General features: G+C 59.4%; 1 protein-coding gene across 1 annotated transcript in view; it reads left to right on the forward strand.

The window, feature by feature from the left end:
• Nucleotides 1-12,000, forward strand: part of RAB44 (RAB44, member RAS oncogene family) — a 39,114-nt gene that overhangs the window by 14,781 nt on the left and 12,333 nt on the right. Inside the window, 7 exon segments of the mRNA XM_043907315.1 lie at nucleotides 1,018-1,192; nucleotides 2,586-2,732; nucleotides 3,511-3,601; nucleotides 3,996-4,091; nucleotides 6,349-6,536; nucleotides 7,312-7,546; nucleotides 10,835-11,998. Coding sequence (XP_043763250.1) covers nucleotides 1,018-1,192; nucleotides 2,586-2,732; nucleotides 3,511-3,601; nucleotides 3,996-4,091; nucleotides 6,349-6,536; nucleotides 7,312-7,546; nucleotides 10,835-11,998 — 2,096 coding nt within the window.

Below are 12,000 nucleotides of genomic sequence, written 5' to 3' on the forward strand. Positions count from 1 at the left end.
AAAAGGAATGTCAGCCTTTAACGTAGCCAAAGCCACCCCTAGTTCTTGGGTCTGCTGAGTCTCCAAAAGTTTGGGAGACAACAGAAAGGGGAGGCCAGGAGTCTGCATTTATAGGTTGGGCCCTCCCAAGAGACGGTTGCTCTGGCTCTGGTGATTGAGAAGCTGGGAGTAGGGAGGGGAAATTAGGGCCTGGAATCAGGGGTGCAGCAGACGGAACACTGTTGTCCATGTAGCCCCGAGGGGCCATCTTCACATCTGTGTCCAGCCGTGTCCACTATCCAGGGGACTTCCCAATGCCTACAAAAGAAATTCAACTCCCTTCCCAGGGCCTACAGGCCAGCACTGCTGAGACCCTTCCAACCTCTTAGGCTCACTCAATACCACTCACCTCCTCCAGCCTGCCAATCTAGCTCCTACCTCAGGGCCTTTGCATGTGCTGTTCTTGCAACCTGGAATATGCTTCCCGAGAAACCCACAACACTTGCTCCTTCCTTTTAGTCACATCTCAGTTCCAGGGTCACTTCCTCAGGACCCTCCTGACCACCCTCTCTAAAGTAGACCCTGTCTAGTCTCTCAATGGAAATTACCCTGTTCCTTCCTTTAGCTCACTTGGAAAATTTATTTATTTATTAAATGTGTCCTTTTCAGTGTTCATAGAATGTCGGCTCCACCAGGGCAGATATTTTGGCCAATTTTGTCCCCAGCACATAATCGATGCTCAGTGAATATCCCCTGACCAAGTGAAAAGAATGTATTGGCCACCCTGGAGCAGCGGTGTGACTTCTAACAAGTCTCTTGGCCTCTCTGGGCCTCAGACGCTCATGTGTAGAATGGGCACAGGGTCTACCGTGAGTAGACTCCCAAGGTTGACGTGAGGAATGTATGACCCTGGCCCTGTATAAATGTGACTGACGTAGATAGAACCATTTCCCCAAAGGCCGGTGCAGGGCAAGGTGGGAAGTCAAGAGATGGAGCCCAACCCCACTCTGCTCCTTCCTGTCCCCCTTTGTCCCACAGAGAACATTTTTGGCTTCAGCTCGAGCAGCCACAGGCTCCACAGAAAGAGGCCACTGCTCTCCAAGCGAGGATCTGTAGCCACCAGCTTCCCCGTGGTGGAGGAGGCCAACAGTGAGGAGAAGGAGGCATTTTTTGCCTTCATGGAGCAACTGGGAGCCAGCAACTCACTTCCTGAGTAAGGCCAGCAGGGTTGGAGGTGCGGGGGAAGGCACCGCCTGTCAGAGGGGGCGAGAACTGGCCCAGACATGGGATCAAATGGGAGCTGCCAGGCAGTGTTGGGCGGATATCCTGGTTTGGCCACTTGTTAGCTGTGCGGCTGCAGGCAAGTAGCCAAACCCCTGACCTGCGTTTCCCTGGCTGCGGGGTGAGCAGAAGAACTGCTGTGGGATTAAACGAAGCCCCGGGTGGGAAAGCCTACCCGCTGGGAGTCCATCCCGCTCAAGCCCTCCCTTCCTGTCCTGCCCTACAAGGTCACTCCCCAGAAAGATTAGTAAGTTGAAGGATCAGCTCCCTAAAGGGACCCCACAATCTTTTTTCTTTTTTTTGACCACTTCGCGTGGCATATGGGATCTTGGTTCCCCAAGGATCGAACCTGCCTCTCCTCCATTGGAAGTGCAGAGTCTTAACCACTGGACTTCCAGGGAAGTCCCAGGACCCACATTCGCAAAGATACAAACCTCCCAAGGGTGCCTTTTCCCCAAAAAGAGGGTCCCCCAGTGGAGTGATTTCAGGTGTGGTGATGCTCTGATTTGGGCAGGCTTGGAGACAGGAGGGCTTGGAGACAGTCTTGGGCTCTGGGATTTTGGGGTTCACTCATGCTAAGAGAAAGGGACCCTGCCTGAAAATACCCCTGGCACACCCCTCCAGGTCCCACTGGCTCTGTTAGAACTAGCAAGGGAATCACCCTCGCCCATCTGCCCAGGTTTTCCCAGGTTCCCCTGCCCCACAGGGCTCTGTGAGGACAAGCTCTCAGAGGGTGGGGCAGGCGCTGTGGGCAGGCAGGGTGGGACTGGGGTACAGGCTGGCAGGGCAGCTGTGGTGGCAAGTGATTTACCTACTTGGCAGCTTGGCCTGGGCTCAGCCCTCAGGCATCTGTCTTCACGACTTAATTAAATCCACGTGAAGCAGCATTTATTGAATGCCAACTCAGTGCCAGACCCCAGGCTGGTGCTCTCCACTGGGTGAGCCTCATTCTCCAGTGGCCATTTTACAAATAAGTTCAGAGAAGTCGTGGAACTTGCTAAAGGTCACGCAGCCACAGAATGGGAGAAGAGGGAAGGCAGATGGAAGCTCTGGCCCATCAGACTCCCAGATCCCCCCTGCCCCACAATGAATCACCAAACCGTAGAGAGACAAAGGGATGTGGGGGTTCACGAAGGGATAAGGGCAGAATTGGGAGAGGTTCCTGGAGGAGGCGGCACTTGAACTGCAGCTTGCAGAATGTAAGGAGATTTTTGTGACCCAGCTGCCCGAGTCTCTTGGAGCTTGGCCATTAGAACCTAGGAGTGGGCTTCCCTCTGCCTCCTGGTCCCGCTCAAGGGTGATCTCTGGCCGTCCTCCCCTTCCAGGCAGGCGGAAATCTGGCAGCTATGGAGAACGCTGCGGCAGGAGGAGCCCCAGCTGGCAGGCAACCTGGAGGGCTTTCTGGCCAAGATGAACAGTCGCCTGCAGGAGGCACAGGCCGACAAGGAGGTTCTGGAGCTGACTCTGAGGAAGTGAGTTGGGGCCGGCTTGGCACGCAGTGGATGCTCTCTACATTAGCTGAATCTTTTTTTATTTTTGGCTGTGCTAATGGCCGCATGTGGGATCTTAGTTCCCTGACCAGGGATTGAACCCACACCCCCTGCAGTGGAAACTCAGAGTCTTAACCACTGGACTACCAGGGAAATCCCTTAGTTGAAGCTTAAGTGAATTTTCTTAGCTCCAGAAGAATGGATTCCAGGGGTCCACAGCAGAGCCTGGGAGCTGGATCAGCAGAGCTGAGCTGGAAGAAGGGGTAACTAAGGAAATCTATTGGGAAGGACAGAGTGAGGCCTTTAGCCAAAGAGGGGATGGGCCAGTGTGTCCTGGTGCAGGGCCAGTGGGGCACCTAACTTCAGGGCACCACTCACGTAGATTGCCATGCATGTGGTGATCCTGGGGTTGGCATGGGCTCAGTCCTGCCAGGGAGTCTGTGCTTGGGGGTGGGAGTGGATAGGAGGATGGTGACAGCGGGAAGTGGGAACAGAGTGATGGGGTGATTGGGGACTGTGAGACAGGAGCCAACATCTTGATGATGGTTACGGGGTCAGTAGGATGGGCTCAAATGATCCATATCAAGGGCCTATGTCAAGGTCAGGAGCTGTTACTGGGGTGACAGTTCCCAGGGTGACAGGGGTCAGTGACCACTGGCAGAGTGAGCTGAGCAGTAGGGTAGGCTCTAAATGCGGGCCCAGACCGCCCCTGCCAGCAGCAGGGTGGCAGGATGCTGCCTGGCCCCCCCACCCCTTCCAGGAGGGACACTGACCACCACCGCGAGGTCCAGCAGCTCTACGAGGAGATGGAGCAGCAGATACAGCGGGAGAAGCAGCAGCTGCAGGCCGAGGTGAGACCCCCAGCCCCAGCCAGCCTCTCTCCGAGCCCTGGACCCCTCTGCTGCCCGCGCAGTGAGCCAAGGTCTGGCCAGCGTGGGGCAGCGGGAGGCCGCTGAGAGCGGATCGCTTTGTCGGAGAGACAGTTTGCTCAGACAGACGGGATGGGGGGTACTCACTGCTGCAAGCTCTTGGGAGTCCCCCGGGGCCACTCCTCCCACTCTCTGGGCCTCTGTCTCCTTGTTGCCTGGGCCTGTGAAGTTGTCCTGAGACCCCCATCCTTGTGGACCCATCCTGAACCATGCGCCCCAGGCCTGCGTGGAGGTGGCACGCGGGGAGGGCTGACCCAGCCCGGCTGAGTCTTGAACTCGGCCACACAGGGGGAGCTGAGACCTCTCTGCTCCCCAGAGCGACTCCCGGGGCCTGGCCCTCAGCTCCCAGATGCAGGAGGTGCTGGAGGCCAAGGAGCGTGAGGTGCAGCGGCTGACCGAGGGCCAGAAGGAGGTGAGTGACAAGGGCTCCCCTGGAAGCCCAGTTTCTGAGGATTCGTGTATCCTGACACCCACCTCTGGAGGGTTCACTGGGCTGCTGGGCTCCTGCATCAGAGCTGGCTCCCTTGGGAAAGCAATGTCTCTGGCCAGGTAAGGGCAGTGGCAGCCCTGGGGCATGAATCAGAAGGTCCAAGCTCAAATTCTTGCTGTTCCAGTTAAGAGCCACGCAAATCTTGGGAAAGAGCTTTGCTTGTCTTGGTCTTAGTTTCTCCATCTGTAAAATGGGAATAGCTGCATATACTGCAGCTCCCCGGCTAGTTGTGTCAAAAGAGGTAATAAATGGGAAAGCCCTTCGAAGCCAGGAAGCACTGGGCAAAAATGAAGTCTCAACATTGGAGAGGCTTGGTGATAAGCTGGGGCTCAACTCTCATCTCCACTGTCAGCTGAGTGACCTTGGGCAGGATTTTAACCTCTCTGAGCCTTGGTTTCCTCATCAGAGAAATGGAGATCAGAACTTTTGCCTTAGGAGGCTGCCGTGATGATTAGAGATACTGTATTTGAGGGCCTAAGGTGGTGCCTGGCCTGTAATAGATGCTTTATATTGACTTGGCCAAAAAGTGTGTTTGGGTTTTTTTCTTAACATCTTGTGGTAAAACCTGAACAAACTTTTTAGCCAGTCCAATACATCATAGTCGCTACTATCTCTGGACCTGACCTAGCTTCCTGGTTAGAATACCTGCTACCCCAACACCCCAGGTCTCATAACCTGTAATCACTTCCAGTTGGCATTACGGCTAAGCCTTTGGGTCTGAGACCCAGCCCCATTGTCCCTTCCTTCCTCAAACTTGCAGGCCACTGACCTTAGTAAAATCACCATGTGTTGTAACCAGGACAACCAGCATCCCTTCATCACTGGGCCAGGTTCCCATAACCTTCCCCACTGTTTTTCTAGCTGGTCCTATTACCTGGTCTCACCCTCCTGACACAGGTTGATCTCCCAGGAGCCTCTCTAGTAGCTGCCCATCGGAGACTGAAAGTGAAGTGAAGTGAAGTGAAAGTCTCTCAATCGTGTCTGACTCTTTGTGATCCCGTGGACTCTACAGTCCATGGAATTCTCCAGGCCAGAATACTGGAGTGGGTAGCCTTTCCCTTCTCCAGGGGATCTTCCCAACTCAGGCATCGAACCCAGGTCTCCCGCATTGTAGTCGGATTCTTTACCAGCTGAGCCCCCAGGGAAGCCCTTGTGGATTTGGAGCCTTGGAGGCTGAGGAGGGCCCCTTTTGGTGATAGAGGAGGTTGGACTTTCAACACAGCACCATTCTGTCCTGTCCCCTGTGGATGTGAAGCCTCTCTCCCAGGGCCATTCATTCCTCCATCCAACCGCTATTTATGGCCACTCTGTGCCAGGCATCGTGCTAGCTTCCAGGGAACATAACAAACACATATCTCTTGCCTGTGGAGTTATTGCCTAGTCGGGGAGATGGATGATAAATTAAATAAGCAGGTAAAGTCTATAACATATTAGATAGTGAAAGTGCTAAGGAGAATAAAGTAAAACAGGGCAGGAGGATAGGAGGGTTTTGAGAGGAGGGGTCAAGGAAGTCTCACTTAAGATGATGACTTTGGAGTAAAGGCCTGAAGGAGGTGAGGAGTGGGCCCTGTGGTATCCGAGGGAAGAGCAGTCCAGGCAGAGGGCACAGCAAGTGCAAAGGCCCTGAGGTGGGCGTGATCCGCTGTGAATGTTCAAGGACCAGTAAAGGGACCTGGGGGCTGCAACAGACTGAGGGGGCAGGGAGCAGGGTAGTGGGAGAGGCGGTCAGAGATGTAATGGGGGTGGGGTGGGGGGAGACTATGTGTCCTGGAGGTTATTGTAAGGGCCTTGCCTTCCATTCGGCATGGTCAAGCAGCTCTCCCTCTTCTGGTCTTGTTACCGGCCGTTGGACCAGGAGCTCCTTACCGACCACATGGGCTCAGAGATGAGCAGCCATCGAAGAGCGCTGAGCAGAGGAGGGTGTGGTCCCGGTGCTGCCGGCCGTCTGTGCTTCTTACGCAGTTCCCCCCTCCCCTCCCCATCCCGACAGTTCCGATGTCTCTCCCGGGTGGGAGGTAATGGACCTAATTAGGCCAATGAGGGGGTAACACCCGATCCTATGTTTTAAGCTGCGTCTCCAGGAGCCTGGAGTCGGTGCCCCACCATGGTCTTGGGAGGCTGTTTAGTTCCCCTGAAGGGCAACTGGGATACTCTCCCCCTCACCCACCACCTCCTGCAGCTGGAGGCCCAGCTCCACCGTCTCAGCAGCACACACCAGGAGGCCAGCTCGGAGAACCGGCAGCTTCGGGAGGCTGAGCGGGACCTGGCTGGGCGGCTGGAAGAGGTGCGGGGGCAGCTGCAGGTGACCAGGGGACAGCTGGATGCCGCCAGGGGCCGCGTGTCCTGGCAGATGGAGGAGGAACTCAGGCAAGTAGCTGCCACCCCTGGGCTGGGCTGCGGACGGAGGGTTTCCTGCAAGAGGGGAGAAAGGCTTTGAGCTCTCAGAGACTGCTCAGCCTCAGAGCTCACGGTGCAAGTGAAAAGTGAATGTTGGTTGCTCAGTCATGTCCGACTTTCTCTGTGACCCCATTGACTGTAGTCCGCCAGGCTCCTCTGTCCGTGAGATTCTCTGGGCAAGAATACTTGGAGTAGGTAGCCATTTCCTTCTCCAGGGGATCTTCCCAACCCAGGGATCGAACCAGGGTCTCCTGCATTGCAGGCAGACTCTTTACTGTCTGAGCCACCAGGGAAGTCCCACACAGATTCCCTCCTTAAACCTCACAACAACCCCACTGGGCTGGGATTGTTGTGCCCGTTTCTTAGACAAGGGGGCAGAGCGGGGAAAATCATGTGCCTGGACACACATGACACATGACTGGGATTCACGCACACACACATACACACACACACACGCGCACACGCATAGAGGCTAGAACAGTGCTGGATCCTTGGCAGAGTGGGATGGGCTGGAATGGCAGGAAGGCTTCCTGGAGGAGGTGAGGCTCCACATGGGCCTTGAAGGATGAGCAGGATTGGATGAGGGGAGGGGTGGGGAGTGAGTGCCAGGTGAGAAGCCCTGCTGAAGGGAAGACTGAAGGGAGGGCTAGCTGTGAGGTGTGTGCCCAACATGAAGGATGCACACAGGATGGGTGTGACATCTACCTGCCCCTCCCCTGACCCTAGCTTCCCTCACCCTTCCTAGTGTCCCCAGAGCAGGTGAGGAGAAGGCTCCAGACGCTCAGGCAGTCTCCTGGGAGGAGGCTCCCCTGCCTGGACTCTTTGGGGACAACGATGACTGGGACCAGCTCCTCAGCGGCATCGGCAGCACGCCCCTCAGTGCCCTGCAGCTCTGCTGGAGCCCGCCCCCAACCCCGAAAGCCTCCCCAGGCCCCCCGACGCCCCGAGTGGTGAGGCAGATCTCCATCTCGGAGCCACACGCTCCTCCGTTTGCTCAGGAGCCCTCTTCAGTTCCAGGGGGCTCTGTAAGGAGCCCCCCTAGGGCACCTTCTGGGACCGAGGAAGAGGAAGGAGCGAACCCAGATGGGCCAGACACGAGCCCCCCAGAGCAGACTGGAGAGCCCCCCAGCCCAGAACCTAGGGAGGAGTCAGGGCTTGGCCCCGGGGTCCACTTCCCCTGGGGTCTCCTGGGGGTCCCAGCTGGGGAGTCAGGGAGCCTGGTGGCAGCTGCCCTCGAGGTGCTTGTTCCTTTGGAGGATGGGGCCCCTCCTGAAGTGACCTCGCCCCCTCCCCAGGCTTCAGCTGGGCCCAAGGCATGGTTCCAGACCTCACACTTGGAGACACATGTTCCTCTGTTTGCTCAGGAGCCCTCCTCAGATCCAGGGGGCTCTCCAAGGAGCCCCCCTAGGGCACCTTCAGGGACCGAGGAAGAGGAAGGAGCGAACCCAGATGGGCCAGACACGAGCCCCCCAGAGCAGATTGGACAGCCCCCCAGCCCGGAGCCTAGGGAGGAGTCACAGCTTGGCCCGGGGGTCCACATCCCCTGGGGTCTCCCGGGGGTCCCAGCTGGGGAGTCAGGGAGCCTGGTGGCAGCTGCCCTCGAGGTGCTTGTTCCTTTGGAGGATGGGGCCCCTCCTGAAGTGACCTCGCCCCCTCCCCAGGCCTCAGCTGGGCCCAAGGCATGGTTCCAGACCTCACACTTGGAGACACATGTTCCTCTCTTTGTTCAGGAGCCCTCTTCAGATCCAGGGGGCTCTCCAAGGAGTCCCCCTGGGGCACCTTCAGGGACCGAGGAAGAGGAAGGAGCGAACACAGACGGGCTGGATACAAGTCCCCCAGAGCAGACTGGAGAGCCCCCCAGCCCGGAACCTAGGGAGGAGTCAGGGCTTGGCCCGGGGGTCCACATCCCCTGGGGTCTCCCGGGGGTCCCAGCTGGGGAGTCAGGGAGCCTGGTGGCAGCTGCCCTCGAGGTGCTTGTTCCTTTGGAGGATGGGCCCCCTCCTGAAGTGACCTCGCCCCCTCCCCAGGCCTCAGCTGGGCCCAAGGCATGGTTCCAGACCTCACACTTGGAGACACATGTTCCTCTGTTTGCTCAGGAGCCCTCTTCAGATCCAGGGGGCTCTCCAAGGAGCCCCCCTGGGGCACCTTCAGGGACTGAGGAAGAGGAAGGAGCGAACACAGATGGGCTGGATACAAGTCCCCCAGAGCAGACGGGAGAGCCCCCCAGCCCGGAGCCTAGGGAGGAGTCACATCTTGGCCCGGGGGTCCACATCCCCTGGGGTCTCCCGGGGGTCCCAGCTGGGGAGTCAGGGAGCCTGGTGGCAGCTGCCGTCGAGGTGCTTGTTCCTTTGGAGGATGTGCCCCCTCCTGAAGTGACCTCGCCCCCTCCCCAGGCTTCAGCTGGGCCCAAGGCATGGTTCCAGACCTCACACTTAGAGACACATGCTCCTCTCTTTGCTCAGGAGCCCTCTTCAGATCCAGGGGGCTCTCCAAGGAGCCCCCCTGGGGCACCTTCAGGGACTGAGGAAGAGGAAGGAGTGAATCCAGATGGGCTGGACTCGAGCCCCCCAGAGCAGACTGGAGAGCCCCCCAGCCCAGAATCTAGGGAACAGTCAGGGCTTGGCCCCGGGGTCCACTTCCCCTGGGGTCTCCCGGCGGTCCCAGCTGGGGAGTCAGGGAACCTGGTGGCAGCTGCCGTCGAGGTGCTTGTTCCTTTGGAGGATGGGGCCCCTCCTGAAGTGACCTCGCCCCCTCCCCAGGCCTCAGCTGGGCCCAAGGCATGGTTCCAGACCTCACACTTGGAGCCACATGTTCCTCTGTTTGCTCAGGAGTCCTCTTCAGATCCAGGGGGCTCTCCAAGGATCCCCCCTGGGGCACCTTCAGGGACTGAGGAAGAGGAAGGAGTGAATCCAGATGGGCTGGACTCGAGCCCCCCAGAGCAGACTGGAGAGCCCCCCAGCCCAGAATCTAGGGAACAGTCAGGGCTTGGCCCCGGGGTCCACTTCCCCTGGGGTCTCCCGGGGGTCCCAGCTGGGGAGTCAGGGAACCTGGTGGCAGCTGCCGTCGAGGTGCTTGTTCCTTTGGAGGATGGGGCCCCTCCTGAAGTGACCTCGCCCCCTCCCCAGGCCTCAGCTGGGCCCAAGGCATGGTTCCAGACCTCACACTTGGAGCCACATGTTCCTCTGTTTGCTCAGGAGTCCTCTTCAGATCCAGGGGGCTCTCCAAGGAGCCCCCCTGGGGCACCTTCAGGGACCGAGGAAGAGGAAGGAGGGAACACAGACGGGCTGGATACAAGTCCCCCAGAGCAGACTGGAGAGCCCCCCAGCCCGGAGCCTAGGGAGGAGTCACAGCTTGGCCCGGGGGTTCACATCTCCTGGGGTCTCCCGGGGGTCCCAGCTGGGGAGTCAGGGAGCCTGGTGGCAGCTGCCCTCGAGGTGCTTGCTCCTTTGGAGGATGGGCCCCCTCCTGAAGTGACCTCGCCCCCTCCCCAGGCCTCAGCTGGGCCCAAGGCATGGTTCCAGACCTCACACTTGGAGACACATGCTCCTCTGTTTGCTCAGGAGCCCTCTTCAGATCCAGGGGGCTCTCCAAGGAGTCCCCCTGGGGCACCTTCAGGGACTGAGGAAGAGGAAGGAGCGAACACAGACGGGCTGGATACAAGTCCCCCAGAGCAGACGGGAGAGCCCCCCAGCCCGGAGCCTAGGGAGGAGTCACAGCTTGGCCCGGGGGTCCACTTCCCCTGGGGTCTCCCGGGGGTCCCAGCTGGGGAGTCAGGGAGCCTGGTGGCAGCTGCTCTCGAGGTGCTTGTTCCTTTGGAGGATGTGCCCCCTCCTGAAGTGACCTCACCCCCTCCCCAGGCCTCAGATGGGCCCAAGGCATGGTTCCAGACCTCACACTTGGAGACACATGTTCCTCTATTTGCTCAGAAGCCCTCTTCAGATCCAGGGGGCTCTCCAAGGAGCCCCCCTGGGGCACCTTCAGGGACCGAGGAAGAGGAAGGAGCGAACCCAGATGGGCCAGACACGAGCCCCCCAGAGCAGACTGGAGAGCCCCCCAGCCCGGAGCCTAGGGAGGAGTCACAGCTTGGCCCGGGGGTCCACATCCCCTGGGGTCTCCCGGGGGTCCCAGCTGGGGAGTCAGGGAGCCTGGTGGCAGCTGCCCTCGAGGTGCTTGCTCCTTTGGAGGATGGGGCCCCTCCTGAAGTGACCTCGCCCCCTCCCCAGGCCTCAGCTGGGCCCAAGGCATGGTTCCAGAACTCACACTTGGAGACACATGCTCCTCTGTTTGCTCAGGAGCCCTCTTCAGATCCAGGGGGCTCTCCAAGGAGCCCCCCTGGGGCACCTTTAGGGACCAAGGAAGAGGAAGGAGAGAACCCAGATGGGCCAGACACGAGCCCCCCAGAGCAGACTGGACAGCCCCCCAGCCCAGAACCTAGGGAGGAGTCAGGGCTTGGCCCGGGGGTCCACATTCCCTGGGGTCTCCCGGGGGTCCCAGCTGGGGAGTCAGGGAGCCTGGTGGCAGCTGCCCTCGAGGTGCTTGTTCCTTTGGAGGATGGGCCCCCTCCTGAAGTGACCTCGCCCCCTCCCCAGGCCTCAGCTGGGCCCAAGGCATGGTTCCAGACCTCACACTTGGAGACACATGCTCCTCTGTTTGCTCAGGAGCCCTCTTCAGATCCAGGGGGCTCTCCAAGGAGCCCCCCTGGGGCACCTTCAGGGACCGAGGAAGAGGAAGGAGCGAACACAGACGGGCTGGATACAAGTCCCCCAGAGCAGACTGGAGAGCCCCCCAGCCCGGAGCCTAGGGAGGAGTCACAGCTTGGCCCGGGGGTCCACTTCCCCTGGGGTCTCCGGGGGGTCCCAGCTGGGGAGTCAGGGAGCCTGGTGGCAGCTGCCCTCGAGGTGCTTGTTCCTTTGGAGGATGGGCCCCCTCCTGAAGTGACCTCGCCCCCTCCCCAGGCCTCAGCTGGGCCCAAGGCATGGTTCCAGACCTCACACTTGGAGACACATGTTCCTCTGTTTGCTCAGGAGCCCTCTTCAGATCCAGGGGGCTCTCCAAGGAGCCCCCCTGGGGCACCTTCAGGGACCGAGGAAGAGGAAGCAGAGAACCCAGATGGGCCAGACACGAGCCCCCCAGAGCAGACTGGACAGCCCCCCAGCCCAGAACCTAGGGAGGAGTCAGGGCTTGGCCCGGGGGTCCACATTCCCTGGGGTCTCCCGGGGGTCCCAGCTGGGGAGTCAGGGAGCCTGGTGGCAGCTGCCCTCGAGGTGCTTGCTCCTTTGGAGGATGGGGCCCCTCCTGAAGTGACCTCGCCCCCTCCCCAGGCCTCAGCTGGGCCCAAGGCATGGTTCCAGACCTCACACTTGGAGACACATGTTCCTCTGTTTGCTCAGGAGCCCTCTTCAGATCCAGGGGGCTCTCCAAGGAGTCCCCCTGG

Source organism: Cervus elaphus, chromosome 7 (genome assembly GCF_910594005.1).
Source record: "Cervus elaphus chromosome 7, mCerEla1.1, whole genome shotgun sequence".
Lineage (NCBI taxonomy): Eukaryota > Metazoa > Chordata > Mammalia > Artiodactyla > Cervidae > Cervus > Cervus elaphus.